Source organism: Camellia sinensis, chromosome 15 (genome assembly GCF_055761805.1).
Source record: "Camellia sinensis isolate YWXY chromosome 15, ASM5576180v1, whole genome shotgun sequence".
NCBI classification, from domain to species: domain Eukaryota; kingdom Viridiplantae; phylum Streptophyta; class Magnoliopsida; order Ericales; family Theaceae; genus Camellia; species Camellia sinensis.
The window spans coordinates 99,838,118-99,855,612 of record NC_138975.1 but is presented as its reverse complement, the minus strand read 5'-3'; the positions used below and the strand labels follow the sequence as shown (position 1 = coordinate 99,855,612).

The 17,495-nt window shown below is 37.6% G+C and overlaps 1 protein-coding gene across 1 annotated transcript; it reads left to right on the top strand.

The window, feature by feature from the left end:
- Positions 1-3,216: 3,216 nt before the first annotated feature.
- LOC145813154 (putative bifunctional methylthioribulose-1-phosphate dehydratase/enolase-phosphatase E1) lies at positions 3,217-6,794 on the top strand. The gene is made up of 5 exons (XM_082908427.1): positions 3,217-3,333; positions 3,465-3,560; positions 4,088-4,207; positions 5,820-5,909; positions 6,672-6,794. The coding sequence occupies exons 1-5, from the start codon at positions 3,280-3,282 to the stop codon at positions 6,792-6,794; spliced, it is 483 nt and encodes a 160-aa protein (XP_082764553.1). The 5' UTR covers positions 3,217-3,279.
- Positions 6,795-17,495: the final 10,701 nt, after the last annotated feature.

Genomic DNA, 17,495 nt, shown 5'->3' with positions numbered 1-17,495 from the left:
TTCCTTAATGAATGTTGGTTAATGTATCTAATGTGTGTTGGGATATTTCGGGGCGTTACAGTAATTTTTCATAAAAGGTGTAAGTTTTTTTATAAAATGTGTAAGTAATTTCACAAAAGGTATAAGCATTTTCATGAAAAGATGTAAGTTTTCACAAAAGATGTATGTTTTAACAAAATGTGTAAATTTTATGAAAGAAAATTTTTCACAAAAGGTGCAATGTTTTAGAAAAGGTTAACTTTTGACAAAAGGTGTAAATTTCCACAAAAGGTGTAAGTTTTAAGAAAATGTGTAAATTTTATGAAAGAAAATTTTTCACAAAAGGTATAATGTTTCAGAAAAGGTGTAAGTTTTTTCACAAAAGGTGTAAGTTTTAAGAAAATGTGTAAATTTTATGAAAGAAATTTTTTCACAAAAGGTATAATGTTTTAGAAAAGGTGTAAGCTTTTTCACAAAAGGTGTAAGTGTTCACAAATGTGTAAGTTTTCATAAAAGGTGTAAGTAATTTCACAAAAAAAAAAAAAAAAAAAAAAACATAAGTTTTCACAAAATGTGTAAATTTTCTTGAAATTACTTACACCTTTTGTGAAAACTTACGCCTTCTTGTGAAATTATTTATGCCTTTTTGTGACAACTTATGCCTTTAGTCATATAATATATTATTTTTTTAATTTTACTTGTAAAGTGACCTACTTAGGGTATAACCCAAAATATAAAAGGTGTAAGTGCAAAACATAAAAGGTGTAAATGCCTTGCATATGGTATGCAAGGCACACCTAAGAAAGATCCTTTATGGGATCCTTTATTTTATTGCAAAATTTGCCTGCCAAATTTCAAATTTGCAAGCAAGCAAGTACTAATTTATAATTATAGATGCCACACTTTTCTTATTCTTATATAAATTGGGTTAATAACACACATTATTAAGATACTCGTTTGCTAGTGTTTTTGTATTTTGTTTTCAATTATTTTTATTTTCATTTGTAAAACAGAAAACAATGGACATACATTGACTCCATATTTGCATAACAAGTAAATTTAACAAAGTGTTTCCTTTTATTATGTGTATTTTATTGGCTCTTTTTATTTTTATTTATTTTTAATTCTTACTACTTGAGAATTTTATAGATTTAAATGACAGACGGTTCTTATTGTAGAATTTTTTAAAATTTAATAATTAATTTTTTTACCAAATCAAATTAAATATAGTCTTGTGTCTCAAATAGACACGACTCAATAATTTATCTTAATATTTTTCTTTCAATCAAAATTCTCACTTTTCAATAGTATATTGACAATATTAAGTTTAATTTATCTTAATAATTTCTTTTCAATCAAAATTCTCACTTTTCAACAGTATATTTATAATACAAAGTTTAGGGATATATTTAGCAAATGCACATGTACCAACATAATTGAGATATGTTTTTTCTAGCCATAACACGCTTTGCATCTCAACCCTTTTCTTTCGATGTTGTCAATCTTGTACATTGGTTGTTCTTGTTTGATTATATCAACAAACCCCTCATTTTTACCCAAAAAATATAAAATATAAATAAAGTGTATGAGGGTTCTAGATGACCCTATACTATTAACTCTTGCAACTCATACTTGGGAAGGTATCATAGAGGATTTGAATATGACTTGCACATAATTGCCTGCAAGTCAAAAAATTTCAAATAGAAATGGTTAGTGAAACTTATTTTTACAAGGGGAAGGCTATTTTATTGTACTGATAATTACACAAACTGTTTTTTTTTTTTTTTGATATTTTTAGTAATTATAGAAAATTTTGAAATTATATTGATCTACTTTATTTTACTATACAATAGACAAATTCTCTCATCTCGTTAAAAATAGACTTGGGTTTAATTACAAATATAATAAGTATTATATCAAACTGATTACTAGCCTACCAATAACTAGAAAGTCAATATTATCAAGCCCAACAACCACCACAACCCCAAACTTGGGATGAAGTAAACAACTATTACATACAATCCGTATTATGGAAGAGAAATAAACACCATAATTATCAAACTCATTTCTGTAATAATTGACCTACAACCTCACACCACAAAGTGGTGCTACACAACCACTTTGTATGTTTGTGAGTACCAATAGTAGGGGTAAACTATATTGTACGAATATCTCCCAATATGTTGCATCTTCCTGTATTTTTAATTTTATGTTTTTAATAAAATTTTCACTTTGCTGATAAAAAAAGTAAAGTGGTACTACATAATTATGGTGTTTATTTCACTACAAGAATTTACACATTTTGCGACCACTTTTGCCGACCAAAAAAATTTGGTCACAAAAAAATGACATTTGGTGACCAAATATTAATTAGTCGCAAATGATGTTTATTTTTGGCGACCAAATATTATTGGTCGCAGAAGGTTATATTTTGGCGACCAAAAAATGAGTTGGTCACAGAAAGTGGTATGCTTTTGCCGACCAACTACAAATTTGGTCGCGGAAGGTCACATATTTTTTGGTGACCAAATATTTGGTCGCCAAAAACTTATTTTTAGCAACCAAAAAAAATTAGTCGCCAAATTTGTACTTTTAGCGATTGAGATTTGGCGACTAAAAAAATTAGTCGGCGAAGGTACCTTTTCTGCGACTAATATGATCTTTTGGTCGCCAAAAGTTTGGGAGGAAAATTTGATTTTTATAGAGGCGGGAATTGAATTTTTTTTGCGGCAAACAAAATTGGTCGCCATTTTTAAAACGAGGTCGTTTTGTTCCACGCATTCACCTTCACATGCTCTCTCTCTCTCTCATTTCCTTTTGTTTGCATCGCTCTCCTACTACTGATTACCCTAACCCACTCCATCCACCAGCTCCAGCTATGAAAAAGCATATACATACACTTTGAAAACCCATATCATAAATTTCTAGGGTTTGAATTTTCAAATGCAAATCCATTCTTCTTCGTAGATCAGAGAGAGAGAGAGAGAGAGAGAGTGTGTGTGTGATAAATTGAAATTGATAATGCCAAGGCAGAATTGGGTTATGGAGGGTTTGATTCCCGGATCCTGCAAGATTCGAAAGAGGGGTTGCTCTTCGTCTTCGTCCTTTGTGTTGCAGAATTACCGATTCAAGCGGGCCATTTTGGTGGGTAAGCCTCGGGGATCCATATGGAGCACTCCGGTTCCGTCTTAGAGGACGACGGCGGCGGCTTTGGATTCTCCCAAGTATAGGCCGTCGCAGAGTGGTGGTGGGAGGTCGAGGCCGGTGTCTGCGAGGAACTTGGCGGCGACGCTGTGGGAGATGAATGAGGTTCCGTCGACTAGGCAGGTATCTGCCAAGCCCTCAATGCCCAAGGTGTGGGAAACAGAGTTTTTATGTTTCAGGGGGTGTAGCCATTCAATAAATCTAGGTTCATTTATGTTTTTTGTTTCCTTTTTATGATTTTCTTTTGCCAAGTAAAATAACACCTTTGCTTTGTTTTGCAGGCATACGATATGCGTAATGCTGGTGCTGTTATTCACAGTGATGGAATGGAATCTTGTCTCGTGACAATGATAAATCCTTTAGCAAAGGAGTTTCGAGTAAATTTTTGAATTTTAGCTCTTGTACTTGAGTATAAACAATTCCAATAACTTTTCCACAATCTATTTTTTCATATGTAATCCCCAATCTAACTTGATTATTGCTCTTAATCAAGGAATCCAGGTTCTAGAGTAGAAATGTCAACCCCTGTAGGGGATTCCTGAACCTAAGATGGGATTTATGTGCCACTAAAAAAAGAAAAAAATTCAATTTGTACCACTCCTGGGAACATTTCTCCCCTAAAATTTAGAGCATCTACAAGAGTTTTATGGAAAATAGAAAAGAAATTTCTCCTTGTAATATATATTAATTTTTGGGTTTTAGAAATGGGCATCTTCTTTCATTGCAAGAGAGTTATTCTGATAACTGTGGTTGGGGAATTATCTCATTACCAAATAATAATCGAGGCTATTTTGACAACAGCCAGCATTAACAGATGGTTCCATCAACTTGTTGAAAATTGACTTTTGTTTGGTCTTGATTGGGTCTTCCATCTCATTATTGTGCATTTTTTGTTTGATTACAGATTACTCATATGGAAATGATAAAAGGAATTCAATGGCATGGTTATTATGATGAGCTTGTTGTCCCAATAATAGAAAACACCGCTCATGAGTGGGAGTTGACAGATTCTCTTGCTGAAGCTGTATGTTCTGTTTATTCATTTAACTTAGCAAATGCATTACTTTTTGAGTTGAAATGCGGATTTTGCATGATGTTGAGTAAAGAAAAGAAAAGAAAAGAAAAAGATATCTATATGGGTTTCAATTTGATTGATGGACTTAGATCTGAACAAGAATGACATGTGATTGCATGGGTTTGTAACTTTGTATCTCAGAATACTATCAGCTTCTTTAAAAAGCTCGCTTTGCTTACTTAGCTTTGTTGAATTTTTGATATATGTGCAGACTAGAAACTATGAACAATAACAAACGATTGTGTAAATGTGAATGTATCTGACAATTATATCAGCTTATTTTCAAGTGTTGGTTTGTTTACATAATTTTTAAGAATTTTATTGCTTTGGTAATTTATTGCGAAATATTAAACAATTCTACATTTTGAAAGTTGAAGTGCAAACAATTGATAATAAGAATCATTTTTTAGAATTGTTTAACATAGGCCTTGGCCATATGCATATAAGCCTTTTGGGCACCCTCCCTTTGCAAGCCGATTTTCAAGGGTGAGTTCTACCCAAGGGGTACGCATTATTTGGTATCAGGGCCAGCCACCACATCAAGTATGGGATCGGACGCACCTATGTGAATGTGGGATCGAATGGGTGCGGCTTTGCGGTTCAAACCGTGGAGGGGGCGACCTATAGGCTGGATTAAGACACCTAAAAAGGTGTCGAATGCTGATAGTTGAGTGAAGCTACCAGAAGGGAAAAGGCTACCACTAGGTTAGTATTGATAGCGTGGGCTGCCGTGGACGTTGACTGTAGAGTGTTGTTGTATGCTACGATCCCATATCGGCAAGGGCTGCAAAATGAGCCGAGCCGAGCTGAGCCGAGCCAAGCTTTAGTATGTTTGGGCTTGTTTATTAAGATTTTAATGAGTTTGAGCTTGAGCTTAATAAAAACTTAACGTACCGAGCTCAAGCCGAGTTGGCTTTGGCTGGACTCGAGCTTGAGCTCGAGCCTGTTCACGAGCCTTAACGAGGCAAAAAATTTATAAATTCATACTTGCGTATGAGACTAAAGTTACAATTAAAACTTTGATTATACAATTATATATACAATATATATAAATATACTAAAAAAGTCAATTACCACTATTATATAAATTTACTATTTATAATTAACTGTTATTTACATTTATATTTTTTCAAGGGTGAGTTCTACCCAAGGTGTTTGTATCAAACTATTGCTTCTATGATCCCTTTATGTTATGCTTTTAATGCATGCTGCCAATTCTTGTTGTTTCCTTCTTACCAAAACTATTCTGTTGCAGTGAAGAAACTTCAAAATGTCATGATTGCTCTTTCCTGTGTTCATTTGCTAGTGTCCAGAAAACATTGTATGTTTTTATGCAGTGAAATCTTTTGGTTGTTTTCTTGTTGTATATGTATGCCAGTATTCGCTAGACTTCCTTTTTAATTTTGAAGCATAGAATTGTACTCAAAACTAAGAGGTGAAAAAATGACTTCAAACATGAACCTCTGGACCATTAAAATGATGTAGAGAATTTTTGATTCTATATTGTTGTTCTGAGTGAATATTGCTTCAGAATGATTGAGCTTTTCCCATTGTGGTATAGATTGAAGCTTATCCAAAAACAACAGCTGTGCTGGTTCGGAACCATGGCATATCTAGATGGGGGGATTCTTGGATCAGTGCTAAAACCCAGGTTTGTTTTATCTAGGGGAAGATATGAACAATATTGATCAGTTGCAAAGAACTTCATTTCAGTTCCTATATTTTCTTGAATATCATTTAAATACTGGCTTTTAATCACATTTTTGATACTGATCAAATGATTTAGTGTTCTTAAAATATTTCTCTTCTTGTAACCTTAAAAAATATAATATGGTCTCAAACAACAACACCGCCTTCTTTCTATGTTTCCCCCCCATTCTTTACATCCCTTTTTCCTGCCATGGATTGAAAAGTGTTAGCAGGCAGAAAATGTAGGTCCCTATAATATTATCATTATATTTATAGGCTGATTTACTGTGGGTTTAATTTGGTATTGATGACTTTTGCATTTGCAAGTTGTGATGAAGTTAACTCGCATTCCATTATGAAATCACAACATGTATACAACTTGTAGATGCAAGAATTAGGAAAAGAATGCAGATAGGAGCATTCATTTGAATGGGATGTTCCCAAATTTTGAAAAATTAATTGTTTCCGTATTTTGATAAGTAAAATGAAACTATTGTATTGCAAAAATATTGGTGCAATATCGAGAAACATTTGAAGTGGCTAAAACAATATCGATGGGGCCATCATTGAAAAGTGGATCAAAAGTTGGGAAATCTAGCTCTAATGGTAATGGTGATCAACGGGCTGGAAATAGGGCTGTTTCTTCGGTATGTTCTTACCTTGTTTAAGTTATTTTCTTTTTGAACAATAATAAAGATATTGATTTTTTTCATGGTTTGGGTAGAGAGTAACTTCAACAAAGGGTTCAAGGCCAGAATCAATCATGTCTGTTCACGAACCAGACGAGCACCCTCCCCAACATATTTCTTCACAAGTTCACGAAGCTAAATTGTACAAGACTACTTAGCAGTATAAGCATTTTTGGGAGGATTAAATATTTTTGGATGGATGTGTATGGAAAACAAATATTAGTAGTTTTATTTGTTGATAGCTGCGCATGGATAACAAATAGTTATGTTTCAAATTGTTATGCTAGATGGATGTGACTTGTGAATGAAAACTTAGAATAGCTGTATTGTGTCGAATGTTAATGATTCAGTTAATTTGAATGATGCTTTAAAAGTATAGGTTTATTATGGATTGAATGAATTATTAGGAATTACAGGTGTATTGTTTTCCTGCTTTGGTGACCAATTTATTAGTCGCAACAAATAAAAAAAATACATCTATTGTTGACCAAAACAGCTCTTGGTCATGGAAACTCACTTTTGCCGACCAAAAGTTTTGGTCGCGAAAGTAACAAATGGCGATCAAATTTTTTGGTCGTGGAATGTCACATTTGGCGACCAAACTTTTTGGTCGTTGAATGTGATAATTGGCGACCAAATTTTTTGGTTGCGAAATGTGTCAATTGGCGACTAAGATATTTGGTTGAGAAAATATCACTTTTCGCGACCAAAGTGTTTTAGCGACAAAATGAATTAGTCGCGGTAATTAAATATTTAGCGACTAAAAATTTAGTCGGCAAATTCAACTTTTGTTGACCAACCAAAATTTTGGTTGCGAAGTACTTTTGTCGACCCTCAATTGGCGACCAAAGTAGCGACCAAAAACATTGGTCGCGGATAATTTTTGCCGACCAAAAATAGACTTTTAGCGACTAATTTTTTTGTTGCCAAAAGTGTTAATTCTTGTAGTGTAACCACAAGATTAAAGACCTGATGAGACTTGATTGCTTCTTTGGTGAGTTGAGCACTATCTTGACTTGAATTTTTCTACATCTAGTGATTAACAGTTGCTTTTATGCCTCTCTTTCCTTGTGGAATGTTGTTGGTAGAGAGATGCTAAAATCTAACTTTAGAGGATAAGCCTATATGTAACTAGAAAAATTTCTGTTTGCACTTGAAAATGTACATTTTCTTGTAATCATAGAAATAAGTGAAGTTAAAAGAAGCCAAATTTATCAATCGACAAGAAGACAAGTTATCGATTTTCTTATTTTCACAAAACATTTGGTATAGCACAACTTAAAGCTGTTAACAATTTTTAAAACTCTAGATGTTGAAGGATATCAATCTCATAGTTTAAAATGTACATTTTTTTTTTTAATGTTTAAGGATATCGAACTCATAGTTTTGTAACTAAAATTTCAAAAGTAAATTTTCTTACTTTATGAAGTCATTTGAATAAAATTTATTTGCAAACTTTCAACTATTTTAAACTTTGAAAGACAGTAACCGGTTATTTAAATCAGCTATTTAATTAGTACGAATCAATGAAATGATAGAATCTATAAAAAAAATTCAACGGGCTCTGGAAATCAGTTAATAGACGACTGCTCTACCAAACAAAACTAGGAACATACAACTACATCAAATTTTTCTTAAATCGGTTTTTTAATTCTCGTAGCTAAGTATCACATGTAAAATAAAAATGATGGTCAATGTATGATCTCTTTGATGATGAGCGTGACTTCTATTGATTGTAAGTTCCAAAAAAAAAAAATGAAATAAAGAAATAAGAAGGGAAAAATTGAAAGTAGAGGAAAAAGGTTTTGAAATTAAAATGGAGAAGAGAAAGAAGAAATTTAAAATGGAGATTGAGTTGAAAAGAGAATTGAAACAAGAAAAAAAAAATAAGAAAAAAAAATTGAGAAATAAGAAGAAGAAGAAGAATAGAAGAGGAACCAAAATAAAAATGAAAAAACAAGAGGTAGAGCGAGAAATATACATTGAGTTGAAAAGTGAAAATTAAAACCTGAAAATGTAGGCTAAGTTAAAGAAATCTTGGGAGACACATTAAATTACTCCAAAAAAAAAAAAAAGAAAAAAAAAGAAGAGCCTATATAATTTATAAATATTCATAACTAATAAAGTACGTTACCATACCTTAAATTTTAGGGGAGAAAAACATTTGGTTAGATTAGGAAAATAAAAAGAAAATAAACAAGAATAAAGTACATTACCCTACCTTAAATTTTGGAGGAAATAGTATCAGTAATTGATTTGTAATGACAACACAAATAAATAATATTAGACTTATGAAATTTGTCTCACATAAATTTTAATATTTTTGTTTAATATAAAGAAAAAAACAAAACATGACAGCGAAGAAATTCTATGCTTCTCTCACTCTAAAAGTGTGAGAGAGAGGAGAATAAAAATAAATAATTAATAAGTCAACTATGAAATCAAAGAATAAAAAACTAAAGATAAAACGTTTTTAAGGTCCTTGGTATTATGATTTTATAGTATAAAGGACACTCAATATTTTTATAATGTCTAAGGTCTCTCAACATCAATCCAGAGAAAATTCAATCCAGAGAAAATTCAATCCAGTGAAATTCTTTGGTCCAAACCTAGAGAAAATTCAATTTAATCCAGAGTAATTCTCTGGTCCAAACTAGAGAAAATTCAAGTCAGTGTTATTCTTTGGTAAAATTGGACTGATTAAGATGGAGTCCACTGATTCACTGAATTCAATTTAGTGAAATTCTTGAATTTTCAATTGAATCAGTGAAATTCAATTCAGTGAATCAGAATGAGAATGCTCTGAATCAGAATGTGAATGCTCTGATTCTACATAATATTGTGGATGTCTAATCCAATTTTACTCAATTAAAGGCAGAGAAAATTAACCTAGAGAAAATTTCTGTGTTTTATAAATGAACCTAGAGAAATTTGAATTTGAACCCAGAGAAATTCTTTGGAAAATCCAGAATTTCTCTCAAATTTCCAAAAGCAGTTTTACCTCAACCACAAAAATTCAACAACAAAAATTCAAAAATTCTCTGGAGATAGTTTCTTGAACTTTGCAGCTGTAATAACTCTCACACTGTCCTATCTGTACTCATATGCATTCGTATGATTCTGTCTTGTTAAGCCTGCATTTCAAATCTTGTCATTGTTTCGCTTAAGTGTTATGGCATGCTTTGTACCTTGCTTGGTGTGAATTTAGCCGAGGTCACCCTGAGCCTAGGCTAGCTTTGAACCTCTTGCATCTAAGGCCATCTTGGAATTTACTTTGGTTGACGCCACCTTCGCTCTGACATATTGGCCGAGATGTCACGATCTAGGCCGAGGGGTTCATTGCCGAGGCCGAGATGTGTAGTATTTAGGCCGAGATGTTACCCTTGAACCCAAGTGACCTTACTCCTGGATTGGTACGACCTAGACCGAGGTGTGGCACATCTAGGCCAAGGTGTGGCACAGCTAGGCCAAGTGTTGTCCTTTCTAGCCGATGTCCTTGCCCCTTGCTTGCCGAAGTCTTGTTGTTAGCCGATGTCGTTACTTGTCGAAGTGCTCTTGCCGCCTAGCTTGTTAAGTACACTTTGTCATAGTCTTCTCTTTTCACTCAGTCACCTTTTTTAGTAGAACCAACCAGCCGTTGCCACGTACCCCTGCAGAGGGTTAAGTCAGCCGACAGACCCAGAAAACATACATTTTTGTATTATATCCTTGCCTTGTAGAGAGAGAGAAGCTCTAGGAAGGAGAAGAAGTTTTAGAGTGAGAGAGTGGGCTTTCGAGCTTGATTCCTAGAGATCAAACTGTTAGATTCATGTATTGAGGTTAGATTCTTGATTTACTTTTGTTGTTCTTATTGCTCATCTAGCTGCACTGCACGATCGAACCTATTCTGCACGACATGCATCAATTTAAAGTTGGTTTTAGAAAGAGAAAATAGTGTTCATGTGTTCTTGAAGAAAAAGTCTTGTTTGATCCGAAAGTTTGCATTAAGATTCATGTTTTTGTGTTTGTTCTCACAAGATCCTTGAATATGGGTACCCAGGTCCATGTTTTGAATCCATAGCATGAAATCTCAAGATTTTGTAATAGAAAATTATGATCCTTGCATTTATCTTCCTCATGTTCATGTTCTTCATGTTCGTCATGTTCTTCAAGAGAGGGAAATCCAGATTTTCCCGACTTCATTTCCTTGAATGTGGCCATCGAGCCCACACCTCGGCAAGGAGGTGTGGGACCTCAGCCTAGACCTGGTAGTTGCCCAGCATGTTTTCCCGAGATAAGAAACTGTGTTTTGTTTTGATTTGACTTAGTTTTTGAAGAATGCCGAGGTCATTTGCATGCATGCAAGATTTGTTTTGAGAAGTGCATTCAATAGACTTTGCCATGTGTTTGTAGGACTTGGACTTGCCTTGACCACGACGTTTGAAGAACTATGTGAGTGGTATTTTTAATAAAGTTATGTTATTAAGTTTTGATAAAGTTTTGCCTTGCTTGTTTCGGAAAAGTATTTGTTAAGCATGAATGACTATCCCCATTCTGTGTATCAAGTATTAACTTTGACTTTGACAATCTTTGAAAGTCTGTACGTGCTAGGGGACTATAAGCATTTGTAGCACAACCTTGTTAATGCTGTCCCTTAGAACTTGAAAGATTTGTTAGATAAATTTGATTTGCCCTTGGATTTTGTACAAGATGTGATGTGCCTTGATTTGATAAAGACTTCGGATATCATTTATAGCGACCCCGGTCTTTTCTCTTTAAATTATTGTATCCGGACTTAGGTTCCGAGGATCCTGTCATTACTTATTGGTTGTTGTTGTCCTTTAATCTCTTTGTATTTGAAGTATAGGTTGTGTTGGACGGGTCTGTTACAGGTTGGTTGATTTTAGATACCAATAGGTGATGCCCAGATTTTGGCCTTTACGCTCGAGCGGAAGTTTTAACGCTCGAGCGGTCCCTTCGTTGTTGCTTCTACGCTCGAGCGGGAATATTTACGCTCGAGCGTGATTTTCCATCTCCCAGTATTTTGCTCTGCAGTTCTTCCGCTCGAGCGGTAGTTTTTACGCTCGAGCGTGATCCCTTGTTTTTGCTCCTCCGCTCGAGCGGGGAGTTTGACGCTCGAGCGGGTGCCAGCGCCTGCAAAACTTCTGGAAGGGTGCAATCGACGCTCGAGCGGTTTTCTTCACGCTCGAGCATGATTCTGTGTCTTACGCTCGAGCGGGGCTTTCTACGCTCGAGCGTAGAGTCGATTATATCAGTCCGTGATTTCACTTTTTGGATCACTTTTTGACCTACTTTTCCTTCATAACCCTCTAAAAACCGCCCCTGGAGTGTTTTTATCTCTCTCTCTCCCTCTACACACCTTCTCTCTTACGATTGATCTACTTAGAGTGAGTTTCTACCTTAGATCCTTTATTAAAAAGTTAGAGTGAGTTGAGGGCTTCGTTTTAATCTGAGAAACTTGGGATTTGGAACACGTTGGTCTTTGGTCTTCATCTCCATCTTCTCCATACGGGTTATTTTCTTCGAGGTAGGGATTTTCCTACTCCATTTTATATGCTTTGTTCTAAGTTTGGTATTTGATAGGTTGGGGACACTTTGAAAATTTTGGAAACAAACCCTAGTTGAATTACTAAATTGATTGAGTAATTAATTTAAGGAAATTGGGGAATTTGGTTAAATTCATGAAATTGAGGAATTCATTGATTAAATGGTGTAGTTGGATAATTTAAATCACTCACCTATTGAATTGTTGATATATTTATTTCCAGTCTAGAAATAACTGTTTTGGGCTATCGGTGGAGGATAGTCGTGATTGTTGTAGACATTGCATGTGGATTAGGAATAACTGAAACTAATCACATTGGTTAAGTCATTAATTTTGACTATTGCATTAATACAGAAAATACGTGTATTGTTTGAGCATTGCATTTGCATACATTGTTTTGTGTGGGAGGAGATAGGGGATGTACTCCACGGTTTAGGGGAAGATAGGGGATGGACCTCTAAACCGGATTTTTGTTTGGGAGGAGATAGGGGATGGACTCCATTAGCACCATTTTTATGTGTGCTTATTATATTGAAGTGTTTTTACATGATTATTGATACAACACTAAAATGTGTATCAAATGGGAAGTATGAAGTGTTTTGATATGAGCATGAGTCTCATTTGTTTTGTTGATATTGGAAGTAATGTGAATATGATATATAATTCACTGTTGTAAGTTTGGCCAGGTTCTGAGCCATGTTGATAATAATGGAAAGTGAAATGTGTCTTAGACATTAGTGTCATGAGACTGTTTAACGGTAAAATTGGTATCTTAGTTAACCATCTATTGAATGCTATAGCTTTATTCAATGCTTATATTTGGTTTAGTATTTTTCTACTGGGCTGTGGCTCACCCTTTATGGGAACATCATTTTCAGGTTCAGGTGATAAGCTACCTCCACGGACTTAGCCTGGAAGGATTTGATGTTTGGGATTTTGAAGACTTGTCTTTAGTTATATGTTTTATTTTGTTATTTTTGAGATTTCATGTAAACATTCAAGCCTAGGGCTTAACTTGTAAATGAGTTAGTACTCATCCTTTTTGTGTCCAAGTGTTAGCTTGGAAAGATGTAAGCCCTTAGGGCATTTATTTTGATGTTGCAGGATGTTACATGTGATGCTTTTCAATAAGAATACTCTGATGAATAACTCAAATGATTCAGTTTCTTTTATAAATGCATGTTAATGTTATGGTTATTATGGGTTTATTTTGTGGGCGTGACAACTTGGTATCAGAGCGTACCGGGTTTGAATACTTTGGGTACGTGGGAAGTGATTAGTATCACAATGGGTTCGTCTCGTTTGATAGAGACTTAGTGTAATGTTATATGCTTACGTGATAACATGTTTATGTGACTATGTGGGTATGGAATGTAGTTTCTAGGATGGTGATTTGACCCTTGAGTTTCTAGTAGTCTTGTTGGAAAGGCACTTGATCACTGCTGCTTCCAACCGGAACTATAGTAACGCATTGGGACTATCATTATCCGGAAATGAAATTCGTAGGTGCTTATGTGATTATGTGCTTACGTGGAATGAATTATTGTTGTCCATTGTATTAGGACGCGAGTGTTTAGTTTTGGCACATTTATTAATGTGCTAATGTCTTTGTTTCCTTTATTAGGATGTCAGGACGAGGACGAGGACGCGGTAGGCGTGGTAGGCCGGGTAGGCAGGAGGTGCCTGTGCCAGAGGAGATTCCGATAGTTCAGGAGGGAATTGGCCAGGCCAATGTGGCCGAGCCAGTAGGCCAGCAGGCTTTGGGCGCTTTAGCTCGAGAGATAGCGGGGGCGTTCAGGGAGTCAGTAGGCATTCTTAGGGCTGAGAATCAAGCCCAGGTTGTTGTTGCGGATGCAGGACCTTCCTTTCTGAAGAGGGAGTTCTTCCGGTCTAATCCGGATGAATTTGTGGGTGATCCTAAAGAGCCGCTTAAGGCAGACGAATGGCTCGAACAGACAACGAAGACGTTTGAGATGCTTGGCATCGAAGACGAGGGGTTGAAGGTGACCTTGGCATCATTCCAGTTGAAGGGGGATGCGGGTCAGTGGTGGAAGTTCACTAAGGGGCGTATAGGAGGTACATGGGAGGCTTTTGTGAATGCTTTCCAGGAGAAGTTCTTATCTCCAGCAGTTAGGGAGAAGCTGAGAGACCAGTTCTGCCAGCTTAAGCAGTCGAGTTCTTCAGTGGCCGAGTTTGAGGCTGCATTTACTAGTTTATCCAGGTTTGCACCTGAATTGGTAGCGTCTGAGGAACGCCGCTGTATTGAGTTTGAGAAGAAGTTGAGGCGTGGCCTCAAGCTGAGAGTTGGGGGAACTATGATTCGGGATTATGGGCGTATGGTTGATGCTGCAGCCCATATGGAGATCATGATGCAAGAGGAGGAGGAAGGGCAGAAGGGCTCCAAGAGGAGTCAGGATAGTCAGAGTGATGGTAGGAGACAGAAGGGTTTTAATCCCCAGCAGTCTCATGGTAGCTTTTCTAGATCGACTTTTCCCGTACCGAGTGCTAGTTCGGGGAAAGGCAGTCAGGGAGACATTACCTGTTTCAAGTGTGGCCAGTTGGGCCACAAGTCTCCAGTTTGTCCTCAGAGGGGAGGAGTTCAGAGAGCAGCATCTTCTTCGGCTCGATCTCAGAGCCAGAGTCAGGGTAGAGGTCAGCCACTCTCGTGTTATCAGTGTGGTCAGCCAGGGCATATGAAGAGGTATTGCCCCCAGTTGGGTGGCACACCTGGTGCATCTGGTTTGAGGCAGATTCAGGGTCAACAGCCAGCTCAGTCGGGTCAGGCCTCGAGGGCTAATCAGGGGGCTTCATCGTCTCAGTCGGTGCAGCAATCTTATGCTCCTAGGGGTGAGCAGGTTGATCAGAGGTCATCTGGGCGCGTGTATGCTGTTACCGCGCAGGATCTTGTACCGGCTCCATCTGTTGTGAGAGGTACTTTCTTGTTTTGCAACTCGGTTGCTAATGTTTTGATTGATACGGGTGCATCTCATTCCTTTGTGTCTGCTGCATTTGCATCTGTTTTGGAGTTGGAGTTAGCACAGTTAGCATCTCCTATTTGTGTAGTGTCGCCTCTTGGGGGTGAATTGATTTTGAAACACGGTGTTAGGGGTTGTGATATAGAAGTTGATTACCATAGAATCCCATTTTCCTTTGTAGTTATGCCTATGAGAGGTTTCGATGTTATTTTGGGTATGGACTGGCTATCGTCATACCGGGCAGTTATTGATTGCTACCGCCAGAGGGTCACTTGTTGTACCGTGAGCGGAGAGTATTTTCATTTTCTGGGGGACCGGGTTGGTAATGTGTTGCCATCAGGGTATGTTCCGCGAGGACGGAGTGAGCTTAGTGGTCTACTTGCCAACCTTTCGATTAGTGAGGATGATGAGACCCAGGTTGTGTTGCCAAGGGTGGTTTGTGAGTACTCGGACGTCTTTCCCGAGGATCTTGTTGGTTTGCCACCGCATCGAGAGATTGAATTCTCTATTGACCTAATGCCCGGCACGGCGCCGATTTCTATGTCACCTTATCGTTTTGCCCCAGCCGAGTTAGTTGAGTTGAAGATTCAGCTCCAGGAGTTGCTAGATAAAGGCTTTATACGTCCTAGTGTTTCGCCTTGGGGAGCACCGGCCCTCTTTGTTAAAAAGAAAGGTGGTGCTTTGAGACTTTGTATAGATTACCGGAAATTGAATCGGGCTACGGTTAAGAATAAGTACCCTATGCCCCGTATAGATGATCTGTTCGATCAGTTGAAAGGTTCCCGTTGTTTCTCGAAGATAGACTTGAGATCAGGTTATCATCAGTTGAGAGTCAGGGAGGAGGATATTCCAAAGACGGCATTCCGTACGCGGTATGGCCACTATGAGTTTTTGGTGATGCCATTTGGGCTCACCAATGCACCGGCAGTATTTATGGACTTGATGAACCGGATCTTCCGGGAATTCTTGGATCAGTTTGTAGTCGTTTTCGTGGACGACATCCTTATCTATTCACCTTCAGAGGAAGAGCACGAGGAACACTTGAGGGTGGTGCTTGATTTACTTAGAGCCCATCAGCTTTATGCTAAGTTTGGGAAGTGTGAGTTCTGGCTAGAGGAGGTGAAGTTCTTAGGCCATGTAGTTTCTAGGGAAGGGGTGTCTGTTGATACATCCAAGACAGAGGCAGTGCAAGATTGGGTACAGCCTAAGAGTGTGTTTGAGATCCGCAGTTTTCTGGGATTAGCTGGGTATTATTGCCGGTTTGTAAAAGATTTCTCCAGATTAGCTTCGCCTTTGACTAGATTGACTCGGAAGGGAGTCAAATTTGCTTGGAGCGAGACTTGTGAAAAGTCGTTCCAGGAGTTGAAAGTTAGACTGACCACTGCTCCAGTCTTGATTATTCCGGAGAGAGGGTTGGGTTATGCAGTCTATTGTGACGCCTCACGAGAGGGTCTTGGTTGTGTGTTGATGCAAGAGGGGAAAGTGGTTGCCTATGGCTCACGTCAGTTGAAAGTTCACGAGAAGAATTACCCTACGCATGATTTAGAGTTAGCAGCTGTGATATTTGCCTTGAAGGTTTGGAGGCATTATCTTTATGGTGAGAGATTTGAGGTATTCTCGGATCATAAGAGTCTGAAATATTTGTTTACACAGAAAGACTTGAACTTGAGGCAGAGGAGGTGGATGGAGTTCATAGAGGATTATGACTTTGAATTGCATTATCATCCGGGAAAGGCCAATGTGGTGGCCGACGCCCTTAGCAGGAAACCTGTTGGTGACATAGCTAGTGTAGCCATTCGAGAGTGGGAGATGTTAGGTGCACTTGGAGAGTTTGATTTGCTTCTGGGCGAATCCGTTGAGGCTGCGGCCTTGTTTTCTGTTGTTGCGCAACCTACACTTGTGACTCGAGTGTTAGAGGCTCAGAGGGGCGACCTTGAGGTAGAATCCCTCCGTGAGAAGATTTCTGGTGGGAAGGTTGAGAAAGGTTTGACGGTGTATCCCGACCTGAGTGTGAGATACCGAGACCGTCTATTTGTGCCGGAGTCTCATCGAGAGGAGGTACTCCGAGAGTTTCATCATTCACGCCTTGCGGTGCATCCGGGAGGTACTAAGATGTATCGGGATTTGGGTCGCCAGTTTTGGTGGCGGGGTATGAAGAGAGATGTGGCAGCTTTCGTATCTAAGTGCCTTACTTGTCAGCAAGTGAAGGCTGAACATCTGAGGCCAGCGGGTTTGTTGCAACCCTTGCCTATTGCTGAGTGGAAGTGGGAACACGTCACTATGGACTTCGTTGTGGGTCTTCCAAGAACTCAGCGGGGTAGTGATGCTATTTGGGTGGT

Bases quoted from the DNA above. Each gene is read 5' to 3' on its own strand.
- LOC145813154 (XM_082908427.1), top strand. From the start codon at position 3,280: ATGAATGAGGTTCCGTCGACTAGGCAGGTATCTGCCAAGCCCTCAATG. The intron at 4,208-5,819 runs GTATGTTCTGTT...ATTGTGGTATAG, and splicing joins CAGATTCTCTTGCTGAAGCT to ATTGAAGCTTATCCAAAAAC. The intron at 5,910-6,671 runs GTTTGTTTTATC...TGGTTTGGGTAG, and splicing joins GGATCAGTGCTAAAACCCAG to AGAGTAACTTCAACAAAGGG.